This window comes from Convolutriloba macropyga, chromosome 7, assembly GCF_964194025.1.
Source record: "Convolutriloba macropyga chromosome 7, txConMacr16.3, whole genome shotgun sequence".
NCBI lineage: Eukaryota > Metazoa > Xenacoelomorpha > Acoela > Convolutidae > Convolutriloba > Convolutriloba macropyga.
The window spans coordinates 65091722-65111853 of NC_134474.1; the positions used below are offsets into that span (position 1 = coordinate 65091722).

Genomic DNA, 20132 nt, shown 5'->3' on the forward strand with positions numbered 1-20132 from the left:
ATCTTGCAAGATAACTGTCCGATTGTGACTGGTGATTTTAAATTTCTCTTTCTCCAGCAACCTAGCTCGAGATATCCCAAGGTCCGCCATGAAAAGTTTGCTAAAGCTTGCGGTGACAAATGTTCATTTCAAATGTAATGGGATCTGGTATGTGCAATCAGATGGTTGACTATGGTTGCATCACTGGCTGTAATACTAGCAAACGTGTGGATGAAATCGTTTGAGGCATCACTGCAAAAACCGGAGCTCAGTGAAAACTTTTCCAGATCCGACCAAAACCTGAAGTGCAAAGACTGTAACCGGAGAGTGACTTACCGAGGAAAAGGAGTAGAATGTGAGTCATGCAAAAAAATGAAAGAGTGATTCATGCAGTGAGTCTTGAAAGACGTGAGTCATGCAAAAACTGATTTCATGCAAGATGCCAAAAAAATATCGAATGAGGAATACGCCAACATGCAGGATGCTGTTTGGATTTGTACTTATTGCAGCAATCAACAGACAGTGGGGCATGATAAGGAAATGAAATTGTTTAAAAGGTATGTGGATGATCTTATCTGCACGGTTCGTGGTGACCCGGATGAGTATTTAAAATTTGCAAACTCATTACACAACAACCTGCAATTTACCTTAGAAAAAGTGAACATGGATGGGGATTTGGCTTTTCTTGACATTAACGTAAATGTGAGCAGCAAACATAATATCACCTGTCATTGGTATCAAAACCAACTGACACTGGAATAATACTGAATATTCGCGGCTGTGCACCGCTTCAGCATAAGCAAAATGTGATTCAAGGGGCTGTTCACAGGGTTTTTAATGCAACCTTTAATTGGGTTGGCCTTCGATCAGGCTCTTGAAAAGAACAAAACTTGCTGGACCGAAAACCAATATCCAGAGGAATGGTCTTCAAAAATAGTGAATCAGACTCTAGAAAAGACAATAAGTGGCGGTAAAGACCAATTAAGAACAACACCAAGAGACCATCAAAAAAAACAAGACTAAATCTAATGATAAGCCAACTATTTTTCTACAATACAGAGGCAACCTTACTCAAAACTTTGCAAGCAAACTGAAGAAACTATGCGAATTGCAAGTAGTTTTTACAACGTGGAAATTAAGATCGTGCCTCCCCACCCTGAAATCATCTTTCGATAGAGACTTGAAATCTCACGTGGTATATGAGATTAAATGTAATGGATGCGGATCCATCTCTGTTGGGCAAACAAGCCGGCATGTTACCACAAGGATAACAGAACATCAAAAGAAGGATTCACAGGTGGGTCAAAATCTGGTTGAATGTGTCGCCACGAATGACATTGATTGGAAAATTCTGGACGCCTGTCGGACAGTAGAAAAACTAATGATTACCGAAGCTATATATATCAGCAAGCTGAAGCCGGCACTAAACACACGCGATAAATATAGGGGGAGGGAACTCACGCTAAAATATTAGTTCAAATCAGAATTTTGACTAGATGAGAACACATAGGGCAAAAAACATTTTGTGCATGACAAAACGAAAATTGCAAAACCTCCACAAGAGGGATACTTATGGTTAGGGCAAATTCGGAATAACCCTAAAAATACAAGAACATGGCCAAAATCGAAAAATCCGGAATAAGAATGTTTTTAAATAAATTGATAACAGATGTAAATATGAGTTGTAAATAGGCTAAATATTGTATATAGGGAAAAATTTTCGATTGATTTTGTAGAATAGTTCCTAGAATTGTTTTAATTGTCGTCTCAGACAAATGTAAAAACATATTCATTTTATCTTTTAACAATTTGTAAAACAGTTTTAACCTGACGATGAGCGTAAAGTTCGAAAACGTTTGTTTTAAATATTGGAAGTAATTTTAATTTGACAAATTGGTTTCCTTTACATCTATTTCTTCAGTTGGTGTTTATTCAAACCAATTTTTCCTTGCTGCATCTGAATGTAGACTAGTTTGCAGTGGAGAAATAAAACAGGGCTCCAAGTCTGGTTTAAAACAAGTAAAAATGTATCTCCTGGCCAGAGTTGCTCTTTCGAGTTCTACAATAAATACATTAGGTAAACTGCTCTCCGTATCGTAAATTTGGACACCTAATCGACATTTCAAGGCAACACAATCTTGTTTTTTTTCATGTTTTTGAGAGAGTTTAATATCTTGTAGGTCTGTATTTGTTTTCACCTAATTTGTTGTTAGGTTGGGTTTTGTCCATTTAAAAATTGGGCTATTAAGGTCATTTAAAGAGCTAAAGAGCCTACGTGGTCTGTTTTCACTTAACCGCCTGCGTGCTTGACGCAAGCACTACTCATATTTAATGATTGATTTAGTTGGAATGCCATCAATTGTTTCCCAATGTTTCCCAATATTTTAGCTCTCCAGCCAGTCAGAAGTGTCATATCGTGAACACATATTTTTGGAGCATCTATCCAATTGCGCAGTGCGAAAGGAGCACATTTTAGATCTTTGAAGTACGCTGATGTATTTAATAACTGATCAATTTTTTTGATACAGTTTCTGTTAAAATTGTGCTCCGAAATTTTACGGTGATCCCATTGCAGCACCCTGGTCGAGGTTTGGTCAAAAAATAATGCAAGATTAGCGGTGAATAACGGTGAAAAGAAACTTTTTTCACCGCAAAGCGCCCGCATCTTTTAGCGTTGAATGCGGTGAATTTTTGTAAGATTTTCGGTTTTTAGCGGTGAAAAATTTTTTTCACCGCTTTCATGGGATTTCTTGCAAAAAGAAACTGCCGTACGCGGGTTCGAACCTCTCACCTGTATGTCAACAACTTCTTATTCCACTGCGGCATCTGTCACTTACTTCAAAAATATTTCTTGTGAATTTAAGATAAGCGTTGAAATTAGCGGTATTTGTAAGATTTGCGATTTTAGCGGTAAAAAAATTTTTTTTCACCGCATTCTGCTGGTAGCGGTGAAAAAATTTCTTTCGCCGCTTAAGCGGTGAAAAAAAACATTTCACCGCTTAAAAGTGTTTTTTCACCGCATGCATCGCATTGATTGTAAATCTTACACTTTTTCTCAAATTCACCGCAAATTTTAAATTTTTTAGCGTTTTTAGCGTTGACACCTCGACCAGGGCATCCAATGCTACGGCAGTCATCTTTCAGCATTTAATATTTCTAAATCTCAGTTGCTAATACTTTTTTTGATCTTTCATTTGTTGCAATAAACTTTTCATTAGAATACAATTCAACTTTAGCCATACTTAATTCCGAAACTAGTTGGAAGGGATTAAATTATGACTGGCACAGCTCAGGCAGTTTGACCCTGTTTGGGCAAGAATATTGTAATCGAGGTTTTAAGAGTAATATTGAACATATTCCTCAATTTGTTTCTTTATAGGTTGCGGAGCATGTACGGAAAACAAAAAAAGTTTGCCTTTTTGCGCACCAGAATGCGTTTGTTCAAACTATTGCTTTTCATTTTAAAAAAGACAAACTGGTAAGGGTGTCTTTCATATAATTTCATCACAAAACTGAAAATGGGATGCGACAAATGTTTGAATGAAACTTAAAATGTATGGGAAGAATAATAACAATTTGTTCTTTTAACGGAAGATTTTTGTATTAATCTCTTAACACAGAAAATTTAGCGGAACGGTGAAGTTTTTGCTAAATTTTTGAACACCAATATTTTTGTTCACATATAGATGTATAAGTACACTCTTGTATATGTTTATGTACGCAATTCTGCATAATTGATTTATAGCAGGAAATGGTGGTTTTAAACTCACTGGAATTTCTATTTATTTTTTACTCCCGGACCCTAGTGCCATAGTATATCAGTGCTGAAACATTGTATTCCAATTGTATATCGTCGGCCCAGTACTGTATCAGTGTATCCTAAGAGTATACTGCTCTCTCATTATGTGCAGTCTCTTCGCATCTTTTTTTCTGAAAAAAGACTGAGAGTTCTTGGTTTTGATCCCCATGATGTTCATAGCAAAATCATGAAAAATTGTGAAATTTTCAAACAAAACTTTGAAATTTGTGGCGATGCACTTTTTGATCATGATGATGACTTACAATGTTAAAACGTTGCAAGAAACGTATTAAGATTAGCAAAAAACGCCAAAACCAGTAAATACACGCCAGAACCAAAAAATACACGCCGAGTGCCGGAACTTGAATGATTTGAACCGAAATTGCGGATTTTTATGGTTTTTGTTTCAGATTGTAATAAAATTTTGTAGGAATCCCTTAGTTTTAACTCAACAAAAACGGATACAGCTCTGCACCGGTAATATACAGTTGGAATGCAATATTTCAGTACTGATATGCTATGATACGACGGTCTGGGCATATATTTTCTTTTCCTGAGTTTTCTTGGGTGGCTTACATCAGTACGGTGGGGGTGAATTGGTCGTCAATAATCTAAATGAAGGATATTTGAGAGCAGCAATTAAGTTGTACAGATCCTTAATCAAAAAATAACATCTCAGTTAATAGAAAGAACAGTTTACCGTTCCAGTCAAATTATTTTTTAAAAATGCAGATCTACAAAATTCTACCCTATTATGGGTGAAATTAAGACGAAAACCATCGTTACGTTTACATTGTACATAAAGATCAAAGTATGGGGTAGCTAATAATGAAAAAATTTGCTCACCTGTTTGTGTTTTTGTTTTAGTTCATCTTAACGAATCATATAGAGGACTAGATTCAAAAAGTTTTAGTAATTGAAAGGGAGGTTTCATAAAGCAAAAAGATGAAGGCATGTATCCACTTCAACAGCAAGAATTTGTTTGCAAAATGTCATTCAGGTGGAGACTATTTCGGAGGACATGGCTGGCGACGGAAGAAAACTGATGTGACTCATGGCTCATTATTTAAACTACTTGTCTTTACCATGTCGGTGGACATGGCTCCTCTGTTTGGCCTGCTACAAAGTACCAATTTTTTTTTCTATAATTTGCTTTATTATTTCTAATCATTTTATATCTGTTCATTTGTAACCAATGCGCCCCCCCCCCCCCCCCGGATTAATTAATTAATTAATTACTAGATTTCATTGTACTATGTTTATAATGCGATAAAATACGTCTGAGGAGTTCCTTTATGATAATTAATACTCAATTCATTGTTATATCCCTTTTTTCACAAGAGCACTTCTAGGCTTTTCCCACTGAACAGTCTGTTTTTGGACGTTTTTGTTCTGAACAACTAGTTCGAAGGATTGAAAAATGTTCTTATCATGACAAACCACAGAACTGGTATTTACCTGTTCATAGTTGTTTCAGAAAGGGATATGTTTTAGACTGATTTTTTGTGTGGGCAGTATAAAAAGTGACATGCTCATAAAATAGCCATAGTAAAAAACAGTCTGGGAAATACTATGATTAAGTGCTGCTTTTTGATGTTACTATCGTCCAGGCTTTCAGATGTTTGCAAAATTTGAGCTCAAAAAATAACTTGATACAACTCGTAGAGATGATTTTAAAAAGAAGATTTTCAGATCGCATTAGAACTGCCTTTGAAAAAATTCCTCAAACCTACAAAATAAAAGCGTTAAAATGTTATACATGAGTATCTCATATCATTAAATCGAAAAAAGTCAAAAAATAAGTCAATAAAAAAGACGTTCAAGGTAAGTACAATTCAATCTATTGAAAAAGGTTGATACTGAGTATTATATTATACTTCGTACACTTTCAGCGTTCTGAAGAATAATATTCAATTCGTACACACTTCATCGCTTGGGAATTTTTTTAACTCCCTTGCTCTTGTTTAAAAAACAGTTGCCTCAACCAGACGCATGACTGAAAAATTATTTATTTTATTACAGATTTAAGCAATGTTTTGCTTGGAAAAAACCAAATAGCAAAAAAAATATTCTTTTCTATACATTACAGTTTAAGACCCTTTTTATAAACTATAATTTGCAAAAATGATGAGCTGAAACGTGGAAAGTGGTCTTTCATAAATTGGGACTGGCTCTGTAATATCGATTTAATTTGGCACTGTGTCAAAAAAGGCATATTAATTTTGTTGATTTAGACAACCTTCGGCCTCTACAGAAAAACTCATTAAGAAAAACTGACTGTAAAAGTTTTCTTTATGTTTTTTTCAGAAAGCATTTACTGCGTTCAATTTATTCAGAATGCAACTTTTCCATTTTTCCTGCTCAGGTAAAGACAATTTTTAGCAAAGGAGTTTCTGAGAAATTGTTTAACAACTATCGCATTTTGTAGTAAAAATAAATTGAGTCAAAATGCCCCAATTTTTAGCGGCGTCACATGCTGTTAGCGTTGCGTTATTTTTTCTGCACAAATTTGTTTGAAAATTTATCTCAAAATTCAATTGCCGCATTCCCTTTTCAATTTGGTTACTTTTTACTGGAGAAAGTAATAAAAATTGAAAAAAAACGTATACAGTAGATTAAAAGTCTTCTACCCATTTTCTTTATTTATTGCACGCTCTTAGCAAATTCTCTCTCTCTCTCTCTCTTTTTTTCCAATCAAATTAGTAAAAGCTATCCGAAAAACTCTGCGGAGGAGTATTGTTATTTTTTTTTGCTGCGAAAATAGAAAAAATGAAGATTTATTGTAATAAAAAATATTGGAAACAACCGTTTTCATTTTACGACCAAAAGAAACAAAAAGTGGATCTTCAGAGCTCTCAATGTGTTCCTCTATTGATAGAGTATTCCGTCTATACAGTAAATTGATAAAATTTTTCTAATCAAAACACTACTGCTTACAAAAACCTGGTCCTTTTTAATTGGTGTTTTTTTTACAAATAGCATGTCACTTTTGATTGTTATATGTCAAGTGATATGAAATCAAAAGAAATGAACGAAATTTGAACACACACGTGCATGTTTTAAAATGACAAAAGTCGGCATTCACAGAGGTCATAACGCCAGATGTTGTTATACACCTAGCCAGAAGTTGGTTTTCATTGACTTTCGTCATTTTATTGTCTTTTCGTCGAATTGTGTCTTAAGAAACTTTACGTGACTATCTATGCCGCAGACACTTCGAAATTTAGACTCTACATCTTGAACCACTACGGAATTGTCAATAAATGCCAGAAATTTTCAGTGAAATTATGCAGAGTCACGTAACTTATACCTGATTTCTAAAACTGACAGTTCACACTGTAAAAGTGACTTTGTCAATTTTGATTTTTATCGCTTCCTTTTCTTTTTGGTTCGCATTGATGATGCATCAAATCAAGATGGCCGATCTAATATGTATTTGCTAGAAAAAATCTTTGTTGCTCTAGGAAATGAGTGCTCCGACACTGTGACGCCAAGTGTTCAACACATGGCCTTCAGTTTTAAGCCATCATGTTCTAACGCTTTCAGAGAATCAAAAAAAGATTACAAATTTTTAAACGCTATAGAAAAAGTTAAGAGGTTTCGATAGTACATGCGAGAGGGCGACAAATTATGTCTAACAACTTTGTTAGAGCTAATAAGTATGGCAAGAAGTTTTGACAATTGCTGGGTGAAGTTTTTTTGCTATGTACGTGTTTTCGACGTACAGTTCTAATTGCAAACTATTTGAATTAGTTGAACTACGTCGCGGTTTTACTGCCTGGCCATTTCTCTCTCTTGATTCTCTAATTTGTAATTAGATTATATCACAGCCAAATAGATAGAAAATGGGAATTTGATCATCGTACTAACTACTCTAAAAACCGATAACCTTCCGTCTATTAGAACCACCATAACCATACTTGCAATTGTTATATTGGAGCTAGACGTACGGTTTTTAGAGTACCCAGTTTGTTTTGACTCTTGAATATTTTTCGACAAAGTTCATTTTTTTGCTATCATAATGGCATCGACTATGCTGAATTGACACATTTTCAACGTGCACTTTGCTACCGCGATGTGAATGCTGCATTCTTGAAACCATTGATTTAAAGATAATTTGTTAGGATATGTTGGAAATTCAAATCGATACTTAGACCTTAACCCCAACTGTTGAAGGTTTGGAACCAAATTAAGGTCAACTATAGACAGAAAAAAATTTGTTCCAGTTCGTGGCACTGATTTAATCTCAAAGAATTTAGCATGATTTACAAGTGTTAACAAAAATGAACGCACAAAATGAAATTTTACATATTAAACTGCCTGTTTTTGAAGTGAATTTCATGTTTAAACTGACAGGCCTGTTCACAAAAAATATCCAGATAGAAGTTGGCCAGTTTTCTGTAAGTAGCAGTGAGTTGAGTCCACGTGAAATCTGTTCAACGTGATCATGACCCATCGGTTCAAGCAAAAATTGGCATTGTGAGATCAACAACTAAATGATCACGTTGAACATATTTCACGTGGACTCAACTCACTGCTACTTACAGAAAACTGGCCAACTTCTATCTGAATTTTTTTTTTGTGAGCAGGCCTGTCAGTTTATCTGAATCAAGATCTACTAAATTTCTGATGAATAGAGGTCGATTGATATTAAAATCAAAAGAAACCACCAATATGATGTTGACTAAAATTGACTTCAAAAACAGGCAGTTTACAATGTAAAATAGCATTTACTTTTGGCAACGAGTGCATAGAAAATTTCAGGGAGGAAAAACAAATTGTTTACTAACAAGATGTTTCTGGGTGTAACTGTTGCCAGAACTGTCAGAATGTAAATAGTAAATAAAAATAATTTCACTCCAGAAACTGAAGTAAACATATCTCAATCAAAGCTGAAATTAATTAAAGTTCAGCCGAGCACTGAACTGTTTATCAATTTGACCGATTGGCGGTAACTCGGTTAAATTAGTAGTGGTAACTTTTTAAGCGCGAGCGTATTAAACCCAGGAAGCGAAACAACAAAAAAACAGTCTTGAGTTTGTTCACAAAAAGGGGGTAATTTGGTCACATGTAAGGCTTGAATGTGGTCGAAATTTATTACCGTTTAGCAGTAGGCCAATAAATTTTCAAAGACATTTTTCATTATAGTAGAAAGCATGGCTTCAAAGCTCAGCTTGATTTTTTCAGTATTTTTATCACACTTGGGCAAAAAGCTCTGCTAGGGAAAAATCACCCAATTTTGTTTACTTTTATTTACAGTTTGTTATTTTCTCAGTCTAATAGCTTAAAGTGTTAATTTGTGAAAACAAAAAAACAAAAGTTGTAAATTATTGAGACGGCAAAAAATTGTATAACAGTAAATTCTGCCGAGATTACGAAAACCTGAAAGCCGCGACACAATCCGAAATTGAATTTGGGGCACAGACAACCTGAACAAAAATAAACCCAACGATTCGGTGGTTCAAATTGAGAATGAACAAAAAAGGGATTCTTTCCGTTTGTAACCCCCCCCCCCCCCCCCCCAGCATAGAGGGTTCATATCATTTGCACCCCAAGCGCACGTGTCAAATTTTCACATAAAGATTTACTATGTAATGATCTGTGCTCTGTAATTGGGGGTACGCATAAGGCACTTTGGAGGGGGGGGGGGGGCACTGGGGCTCATAAAGATCCCAAAAAGATTAGATTGTTGATGTTGCACTTTTGAGCTCAGCAATAAATAAATAAATTAAATCGCACAAGCATGTCTAGATGATATAAAATTGGGTCACCTTTCCGGGGGTAGAGAAGAGGAGAAATTCACGAGGGATGACAGAATTCGCCCTGGAGTCTTTTCCCAAGTGCCAATTAGTGGGTCATAATATACCACCTACCCACTCGAAAGGTGAAATTGGATTTGTTTGTTTGTTTGTTGAGAGGTAGAGATTTTGAAATGATAACCTATAGAATATTGTATGATCTTTATCAGGTTGACGCTTCTTATTCAAAATGAACCCCCCCCCCCCTCCATCCACTCGTCCCCCTACCTCCTTACCAAATCAGTACTGAAAATTTAAAAAATTAAAGCAAAAAACTCAAATCGGTGAGTTATTAAAGTTCAGTTCAATTTGTTTGTTTTTTGAATATCTAAACCCAAATTGATCAAAATTTTATAAAAGTACATCCAGTTGCAACTCCTATGGTTAAATAAATTAACACGCAATAATAATAATTTCTCTGTTATTATAAACAGTTATAGAGAAAGTTAGTGATTCACGAAATGCAAAGCTGCCTGCTTTTCTGAACCCAAAAAGTCTGAAAAGTTTTCATTCCATGTATCTTGGTACCACCGATGCTCCAGGATTCAATTTTTCCATGATAAAATAATCTAGAGTGAAATGAAAATTCAAATGTCAAGATGGATACTGGTACTTGCAAGTAATTTGTTTTCATGTATGTCAAGAAATAAAGTCACTGGCCTAAATTTTTATCAAGATATGTCTGGAGCTGTCTTTAAAACAATGAACAATAAAAGCGCCAACAGAGTACGTTCCAGGCGAAGATTGTTTTTTGCAAGATCTTCTGAATTAAGTTTTTATCTATTTTATTGAAGCTCAATTGACTCGAACCCATATTTTGACAACCATAGTGTTCCGTTTTCTCTGCGAGAAATTTTAACTTTTTCAGAGAGCAAGAAGCCATTGCCTGCTATTTAAAACATTGCAGACGGTGTTTTTGAATTTTCAGGAGCCAATAAAACCTGTTTTCCTTAAAAAATGATGTCAATTAACAGATGCCAACTTATTCAAAAATTTGTTATGTAAGTCCAATAACTCAGTTATGAACAATAAAGGGAAAGAAATGAACAATAAAGGCACCAATAGAGTACGTTCCAAACGTGGATTATATTGTTTGAAAAAGTTTCTGCATTTAGCGTTTACCTTTATTACTGAAGCTCGATTTTCAAAGGAAAATAGTGAACAGGTCGAAATAATACTTTTTTCTTGCAATCAGCTTTCCCTAATTTAGGTGTTAGGGTAAAATGAGTTTTTTCATTGTTCACAAAGTGATCAAAAGCCAAATTTTTAACTCTCACTTTTCCAAATACCCTAAAAAATATGGAGTGATGCTAAATTTTTATAGAAAGCTCTTTTATAGAATTGTTACTAAAGTGTCCAGGGAAGGCAGAGAAACAGTTCAGACAGATGACAGAGAAACAGTTTAGACAGATGACAGAACAATAATGGAAAAAAATGTCGGCAAATGCATAGGAAAAATCCAATAATTATATTATATTAATTTCACAGAGATTTGAAAAGATGATATCAAGAGATTTTTTCTGCGCAGCAAAAATTTTGATTTTTAAAATTTTTCAGAATTTGGCAATCTCGTTCAAATATTTTACTAAACAGTTGATTTCTGCTGGAGAGCATTTTACGCTTTTCATTTCACATCATGGGTTTTGTCCAACTGCATACTTTCTGTTAAGCGCCTACCGAGCAAATTGTGTGTTTCAACTGACTGATCAAAAACTGAGGGAGTAGTTACTTGTTATCGCTAATTTTTTTGTCGGACAAGCAATTGTAAGCTTTTCACGGAAATCTTAAATAATGAAAGTGACGTCAGGCAAAAACTTCTCAAACCCAGTTTCGACAATAACAGTATAACGTTTTCTCTGCAAGAATTTAAATTTTTCTTCAAGAGCAGGAAGTCATCTTGTGCTATTCAAAACGTTCCTTTATCGTAGACGGTGTTTTTGAATTTTGAAGAGCCAATAAAACCGGTTTTCTTAAAAAAAATGTCAAAAAAGATGTGAATTTATTCGAAAATTTGTTATGTACACGTCAAAACTCAGTTGTGTTGTGGTGCCAGAAACGTAAAAGATCTAATCTACTTTTTTTAAATAGGGAAAAACCATGAACAATATAAGCACCAAGAGAGTACTTTCCAAACGCGGATTGTTTTATTCAAAAAGGATTCTGCATTTAGCTTTTCTTTTTATTATGGAAGCTCAATTTTCAAAGGAACATACTGACTAGGTCGAAAGAATACATTTCGTCCGAGAATCAGTTTTCCCTAGTTTAACGGTTAGAGTTTAGGGTAATATGAGTTTTTCATTGTTCACAAATAAGATCAAAATCCAAGTTTTTAACTCACACATTAGCCCAACAATGGAAAATATTTATGGAAAATGCATAAAGAATATCCAAATATTAGTTTATAATAATTTTACAGAGATAAAGAAAGATGATATCACGAGATTATTTCTGCGCAGCAAACTTTGATTTTCAAAATTTTTTAGAATTTGCCAATCTCATTCGAATATTTTACTAAACAAAGTTAATTTCCGCTGGAGAGTATTTTACGTTTTCTGTTTCACATCACGTAATTTATCCAATTGCATACTTTCTGATCACCACCTAACGAGCATAAAAAATTGTGTAATTCTATTGACTGATGAAAAGGAATGAAAAAGGAGTAGTTACTTGAAGGCACTAATGTTATATATATATATATATTATATATATAATTACACACACACACACACACACATATATATATATATATATATATATATATATATATATATATATATGTATATATACATGTTTATATATATATATATATATATATATATATATATATACATATATATATATATATATATATATATATATATATACTATATATATATATATATATATATATACTTTTGAAATAGACTTCCAAATATGCTTCTCAGTAATTGACATCTTCACAAGTTTCATTTAAAAGTTTTCTAAAATTGGTTTGCGGCAGTAGATACCTTGTTTTGCTCTGCAGCGCAATTTATGATCGGTTAATCACTCTTCGTTACTTGTTGTTTTTAAATTGGGGGGAGCATAAAAGTTTATCTATTACTGAGATTGTACAGAGCTTATTAATGTGGGTGTTGATGTAATTATTTTTGTAGATAAATCATAAAAGGTATAACGTTTTTTACCAACTTTTGAGATGCACTTATAAGGACAAATTCAAAAGCGTATACAGTTTTCTTGGTATTCAGGAAGAGACTGCGCGGTTAAACTTTTTAGCTGTCCTTAGAACTCTTTAGCTGTCTTTAGTTATCTGCTCCTTGCAACCATTGTCTGATTTTTTGTTTTTTTCAGAGTTAACAAATTTTTTTAACAACGATTATGACTATGGCAAATATATCAAAAAAGAACTGCTTTCGTTAATTCAGCGGCGTGAGATAAAATTTTAATGCACGTTTTTCCGCTTGGAGAGTGAATGTTTTTTTTTTCAAGATTATTTTTCTTATGTGAGAACAACTTCTGTTTCGACATTTTCACTATCAAAATTGAACATACCACAATTGTTATTTGTAGAAAAAGTGAAGTTATTATTTTTATTATTTCAATATGATATTGGATAAAAAACTGTTAGCCCGTAACTGAAGAAGACATCTTTGATAGCGTCATTGTAGAGTTAATAGCTAGAAAACTTTCGAAGCAAAAATTCTTCAATACAGTAAAAAACGTGAAAGTATGCAAATTCAATATTAAGAATTTCTCTTATTTTGGACCGAACTGAAAATGAAATTAACAGACAAATAGTAACAGTTAGCAAGGATAAATGTGGCATGATTATAAGAATTAAATAAATTTTTGAGAAAATGTTGAGAGACTTCAAGCTGAACACATTTTTTATCTTTGAATAATTTTGTTGTCACTGTTATTGGAATTTTTGATTTGTCTTAGTCACGATCATTGAGATAAAAACAATTTTGAAACCAAAATGGAAATTTTTGGTTGAGAATTTGAAATGTTCTCTTTTGAAATTATTATAAAAATGTTTCTATGTTCATCCAACTAGAAAAATACTTGTACCTATTATTCACTCAGTATCAAAATTAGTTTAGAAACTTTTTGATTAATATCGAAATTTAGTACTAATAAAGAAAGATTTCACAATTTTCTCTGTAATGGTTCTGAATCTCTCTATATCAGAGCAAATTTCAGATCTATTGCTCCTTGAATTTTTCCGCAAATAAGAGCTTGAAACATCTACAGGAACAATTGTTTTAAAATCAGAATTTGCAAAAAATCAGAGTACGATCGGAGGATATCCGAGCCAAATATGACATGAACAGAGTCTGAATCAGTACTGATAAATTTCTGAAAATTATGATCCAGAGCTCAAATAATCTGAAAGTTAAATATCAACTAGATTGTGTAAATATATGGTGTAAAGTTTAGGTAACGAAAAGTCAATCAATAAACTTTTAATGCGTACTGAACTTATGCGTATAATTTGGGTCAAGTACTGTCAAGTGTTTGTGAATTTAAAAAATGTGTGGTAAACTTGTTCTTTTCATCTACTGTTTGTCATACTTGTCTATTTGTCTCAACAAGGATATTTTTGCCTAAACCCTTTGAACTGGTTGCAATTGGACCCATTTATTGTTTTATCTTCTTGCCTTCATCTTCAATTTGGGATCCGTATTCAGTTGCGTTGATAGTGAGATTTAAATACCTTCCTAGAAACACCTCACGGCGTAGCAGACATGGATAAGAAAAATATCTCTTATTTTGTTTGAAAGACTTTCCAAAGACCATGAGCACAAAAAATGCCCATTTTCTGATTCATATAATATTTTTGCTTATAAATCTCACACGCTTTGAGATTAAAAAATCTCCGAGTAATTCAGCTCAATCGTATCTGTGAAACACAGACCAAAAAGCCAGCGGTATGGCAAAAATTTTAATAACTATGTAAAACTCTATCTCTACTAAAGCATTATCTTGAAGGTTTCCCAGGCTGAGGTCCCACACCGAAAGTCGATAAGTCCAGACCAAAATGAAAGCAGAAGGGGGTGTCCTACGCACAAAAAAAATACAATAAAAACCCAATTTCAATATTTAAATATTTAGAGAAACACAATAACAAAATCAAAGTAGCATCAGATAACAACTGAATGAAAGCAATTAACCTCTACATTACTAAAAAATATTTTAAAAATTACCTGTTCTCAATCAGACTTCGCAATAAATCCTTAAAAAAAACAGCAGAAACGGCAAAGATCAAAAATAAGTTCACATTTCTGACCGTTGTTTTCTAAGTGATTAAAACCAATAGCTGTCAATTGAAATCATTACACCTTTTAATTTTTTATTGAAGAAACAATTGGTACCTGTGATTTTATAACTATTGAAGAACCAACTCAGACTTGTCAGTATCTAGATTTTGTCACACGAGTGCAAAAACATGACAAAAACAGGCACAAATTTTTCATAAAAAAATAAAATATTATAGCAAGAAAAGGGTGTCGCAGCCGTTTACACTAAATTCTATTCGCTGGACAATTACATAGGTTCAATTTTGCAATCTTTCAACGCCAATGGGACCACGGCAAGTGCCATACTCTGGCAGGGAGACAAAGAAAAATGTCAAAAAATTTAAGACATCAGAAAATGCATTTTCTAAAAATGAAAACTAATAGTACCACAGCCAAGAATCCTCTATCCGAAAAAAAACAGTTTGAAGACTGGATTAAGGCTGGCTAGGAAGTAGTTACGATTCGTTTTTGCGGAGACTAAACTACCTATTAACAGAAAGAAGGTAAAAGCTGAATTGAGAGAAATCTCATTAACTTTTTAAAACAAATATTTTCAAAAGTGATAAAAAATCAAATTTTCAACCAATAAACGGACTCAATTTGAACTCTTTACGAATCAAGTGGGCTTGTAATTAGTGAGAATAAGTCATAAGACAAAAAAAACAGCAAACTCAAATTTTAACAAATAATTTACGATACTGCAGTTTTGAAGCCGTGAAACTATAAGATTTTGGACTTGAATTTTGTCGCAAATAAGAGCCTGAAACATCTACTGGAACAATTGTTTTGAAATCAGAATTTGCTAAAGTTCACAGTACAATCAGTGTCTGAATCAGACGGTATCCGAGCTAAATATGATATGAGCAGAGTCTGAATCAGTACTGAGAAATTTGAAGCCGTGAAACTATAAGATATTGAAAACCATTAAAAAAGAGTTAAACTGAAAGCATTTCATTTCGTCAGTTGAATTTCAATGGGCAGTTTCTGCAGAAAGTTATGCGACAAAGACAAAAGGAACATAAAATTTTGACCGGTATAGAAAATTTTTACTATGCGCTAAAGACATCAGTCAAAAGACGTAACCAACAAGGAAATTAGAGTTTACTCCTGCAAAAAATTAATGATACCTATCAATAAAGACACGCATTTAGATGATGACAAAATAAAGCAAAGAGGGGAAAAATTCAAAAAACGTTTTATTTTTTTTAAAGTGTTTCATCTGAAAGTCATTCAAACAATTAGATAGATTATGGAATCATTGAATTGTTTCACTTATCCTTCCAGCCAAAGATCTTTCAATATCGAGATTTTTTTTCGAAACACAGGTGAAACAAAAAAAATCTAACAAAATTTGAGAGAGAACGGTGTCGCAGCCGTCAAAACCGTAAGACCTTCAACATAAAACAGTAAATTTATTCTCATGTGCAATCTGTAGACGTCAGTCGAACAATTCATTAGTGCGATAATTTGTCAAGCAATGAAAAAAGAACCGGAAAAAGGGTAATTATATAAAAATCAAAACGTTTTTTGTAAACTCGTATCACCAAAGCCAAAAACCCATTAGTTAAAAGTAAAAAAAAACATTGTAGAAATTATACTTTATTTTTTCATGGAAAAACGATTGAGCTGTTTTTACTGAGACTGAGTTACGGATTAGCTGGCACAACAATGATCTAAAAGATGCAAAGTTTAAAACTAAACTGATATTTGGATAAAATAATTTTACAGAAAATCATAAGAGCACTTATATCAAATGAAAACTTGATATAAGTCTTCTTACCAAATTAAGAAGCCAATTGGATTTTGATTCGTGAGATTAGTTCATTCTGGAACAAGAAAAAAAGTAGCTGAAACACAAAAATTCAATTTAATTTTCTCAATATTTTTTATAAACGCCTTGAAAACATTTATAAACATGTATTTTTATTGGTGTTCGTATATATGCAACTTGAATTAACTGAACATTGGTTTGAAATCATTGTTGTCACTAAATAGCATAAAAAATTACAAAAATTGCAAAAAGAGTTATTTGAAGAAAACGCCCCAAAATAAAGTCCAAATAATTCGTTTTTTAAGATTGCGCTATGAGAAAACACCAGCCCTCGAAAATACACGTTAGAAAAAAATCATATAACTGTTCTAAATAATTGCAAAACAGATAATCTGGCAAACGATTTATTTCAATCAATAAAAAATAAATGGTGCCTTTTGGATACATACCGAGCTATATTAGCAAATAAACGGGCTCTATTTTGATTCCAAAGACTCTTATAGGAAGCGCCCCAAAAAAGCCCTCTTTAGCAGTTGAAAAAGATTGTGTTAGCATTTTTCAGGTCTCTACTTCTGCAATCTTGAACAAAATGGGTTATAAAGATTTTTTTGGCACCTTTTATATTATGGTCTCAAATTCGAAGTTTGGCCAAATATTTGCACAAACACTCGGACTAAACCAACAGCAACTCTCCTCTATCCTGGAAGGTAAAATCACTACAGCTATTGTTGACAATTTTGGCAAACTTTTATTATCAAATTTCAAGTAATTTCGTGTTAAAATATTGGAAAATGTGAGCATACAAAACAACGAAAATCGGTCTCCTATTCAAAAAACTCTTCTGTCTATAGAACAAAAACTTTAACAACCAAAATTTTAGGTAAACTCGTTAACAATTTTAACAAATTTTTCAGCTAATTTGGCACAAAGTAGTAATATTACCCAAAAATATGAAAAAAAACAACTAAAATTAGTCAAATCTGTGAGCTCTTGTTATTGTTGGAGCTTGTGATCTTCACCAAGTCTTTTGTTGAAAATAACTATAGAGGCAGATAAAACCAATTTTTGGGCTTTCAACGCCCATGTTAATAATCTGCTCTACTTGTGCTCTAATTGTGTTCCTTTTCTTTTAGTGCAAGAGTGAGGTCAAGGAATTTAAGCATGCGCAACTGCCGTGAAAATTGACCAATCTCGTATTTACAAGCCTTGTGTGCTAACCATTACACAATCGGGTCTTAAGCTCTCGAACTTGGGCATCTCTTATAACCCGTTCTCACGTTCTTTCTTGTTCATCAAGGCTTCAATTCTCTAGCCAAGTATACGCTTAACAAGTAGAGCTTCGTGTCAAGTTATGTCAAGCTTATCTTGTGAACAATTTACATTAGGTTGTTTCCTCTCAACATTCTAACATATGGACTAATTTTGACCACGATTTGTCAATATTTCGTCCAATTTTTGTTGCATTCTTTAAATCGCTAGTCTGGATAAAAAATTGCAAACGGTTAGTGTTCTCTGTTCACACTTTACAGCCACTCAGAGGGCAACTTGGTTGTCTTAAAGACAAAAATTCAAAAATGTTCTTAATAGGGAATTGTTTGCCATTTCAACGAAAAATCCAGGCATTGTCTGGCTCTCCCCCTTTGCCATTTCAACAAAAAATTATTGATTTTTATTTATAATGTTTACAAGAGTCTAAGGAAATACACCAGTAGAGCTATCAAGGTATTAAAATAACAATTTTTCAAGGTTTTGACCGACTGGTGGACTGTTCATGTTGTAGAATTAAAAAACTTTACCTCTACGAGCTATCTTTTACTCTATTTAATACCCGTACTACTGACTTTCAATACCGCTGAAGTCGAGCATAGTTTTTTCCAGAAAAATAAATTTATCGATATTCGTTTTCGTTATTCGTTTCGTAATAAGGATTCGATATTCGTTTCAACGCTGTTTCGAAGAGAATGGTAAAATTTCTTGCAATTTTTAAGTTACGAATTTGTGGTCAATTCCAAAGTCTGAGTTCACTCTTAAAGATGTGATATAAATTTCCAAATTGGTCGTCAGTGTCATTCTAATTAGTTTTCTAGACTTAAATAAACGACTATTAAGTGCTGATTTTCGTAAATTGCTAGCGGCTTCGAAAATTTTTTTTAATATTGTTTTTTTTGCTATATTGAAGTCGGATGCACAATTTTTAGTTTTTTATAATATCATTAGCAGTAAAATGATTAATATTGAAAAGTGAATGTTTTAAATCAGTTGCAACTGGTTATAACTTTTCATCAGTTCTGATTTTTTTAAAAAAAATCAATTTTTCGTCCCCGAAAAAACAGTACTTTTAGTGTTTTTCGATTAAACTTTGGAAGATATAAACATCTGCTAATTTTGAGTTTTTGATTTCATTCGCTAAATCTTTTCAATTCTTGGGCTTTTCTTGTTTTTATCATTTTTTGTGCATTACACGGTTTTTTTCTCAAATTTTGAATTTTTTCCTCTTCTACGAACAATCAAAACTCTTTTAAATCCTTGATTTTTTCTATCAAAAATTGAGAAGTTAATCTCTCAAAAAACAAATTCAATTCTCTCCAATACTTTACGGCTGTAACTGGTGAAAATTTACTAAGCCAGTTTTGTCTGATAAATAATAGTCGGATAACAAGATTAATCTGCTAAATCACAAATTGGGTAAAAATCGAGCACAGAAAAGAACGAACCTAAAATTTCGTTTCAATTCTAATATCAGCTCTTATCTCTTCAAAAGCAGGGGATTTAATAACCAAGAGCAGAATTTAAGGCGATCTTAACCAAATTTTCAATGATTGAAATTAGCGATTTTGTCTGGCGTACAGTACTTGTTCTTATCTTAAGACATATAGCCCTCAAGCGGGGCTCAATACGACCCTATCTAAGGCAGAGAAATTAATTGGGGAGGAATTATCGAATACTGAAGAGTAGACAATTGATGCCCAGTTCGAATTACCAGAAACGATCTTCCTAAATGATGCTTGTTTATGGATTTGAAGTTTTCTATGTCTTCAAATGAAAAATCTCCTGAATTTGAGCACCAAATTAAGATCAAATGACGTCTTGTGGCTTCTAAATGAAAAGGAATGTCAAAAATTAACGAATTTGAAGCGAGAAAATTTGTAGGAGCCTTGAAAAGAAATTTCTTCCTATAATTGAACCAAAACACTGAAAAGAGATGTCATTTTCTGCTCTTTAAAGTACAATAGCATGTCAATATTATTTAATGTTTTTCTTAATGAAAATCTGGAGGCTGTTTCAAAATCTCACCTTTCTAAAAAAAACAGCTTTCAAATTCTCTTCAAACTCCCTTTTTGATCTTTCTCGGTGATTTGAGTTCAGATTTTTGTAATTATAGGCGCATTAGACGGCAATAAAAAAGCAATAAATCTATCCAACAATTTTTACAAAAGTGGCACTTAATAACTGACTTGTAAAGTCAATGGTAGTAGGAAACTTTGCATATAGGCTCACTTGTGTTA

The 20132-nt window shown here is 33.1% G+C and overlaps 1 protein-coding gene across 2 annotated transcripts in view; it reads right to left on the minus strand.

Moving 5' to 3' along the window:
• LOC142342455 (uncharacterized) overlaps positions 1-19436 on the minus strand; it is a 20196-nt gene extending 760 nt beyond the window's left edge. The window contains exons 1-2 of one of the 2 annotated variants that reach the window (XM_075393792.1): positions 19219-19436; positions 8569-9207 (exon numbers count right to left, since the gene is read on the minus strand). In XM_075393792.1, coding sequence (XP_075249907.1) covers positions 8569-8657 — 89 coding nt within the window. In that variant the 5' untranslated portion in view covers positions 8658-9207; positions 19219-19436. Of the gene's footprint in view, positions 1-8568; positions 9271-19218 lie in introns of those variants that run through there. The other variant, XM_075393791.1, reaches the window with a different exon arrangement.
• Positions 19437-20132: the final 696 nt, after the last annotated feature.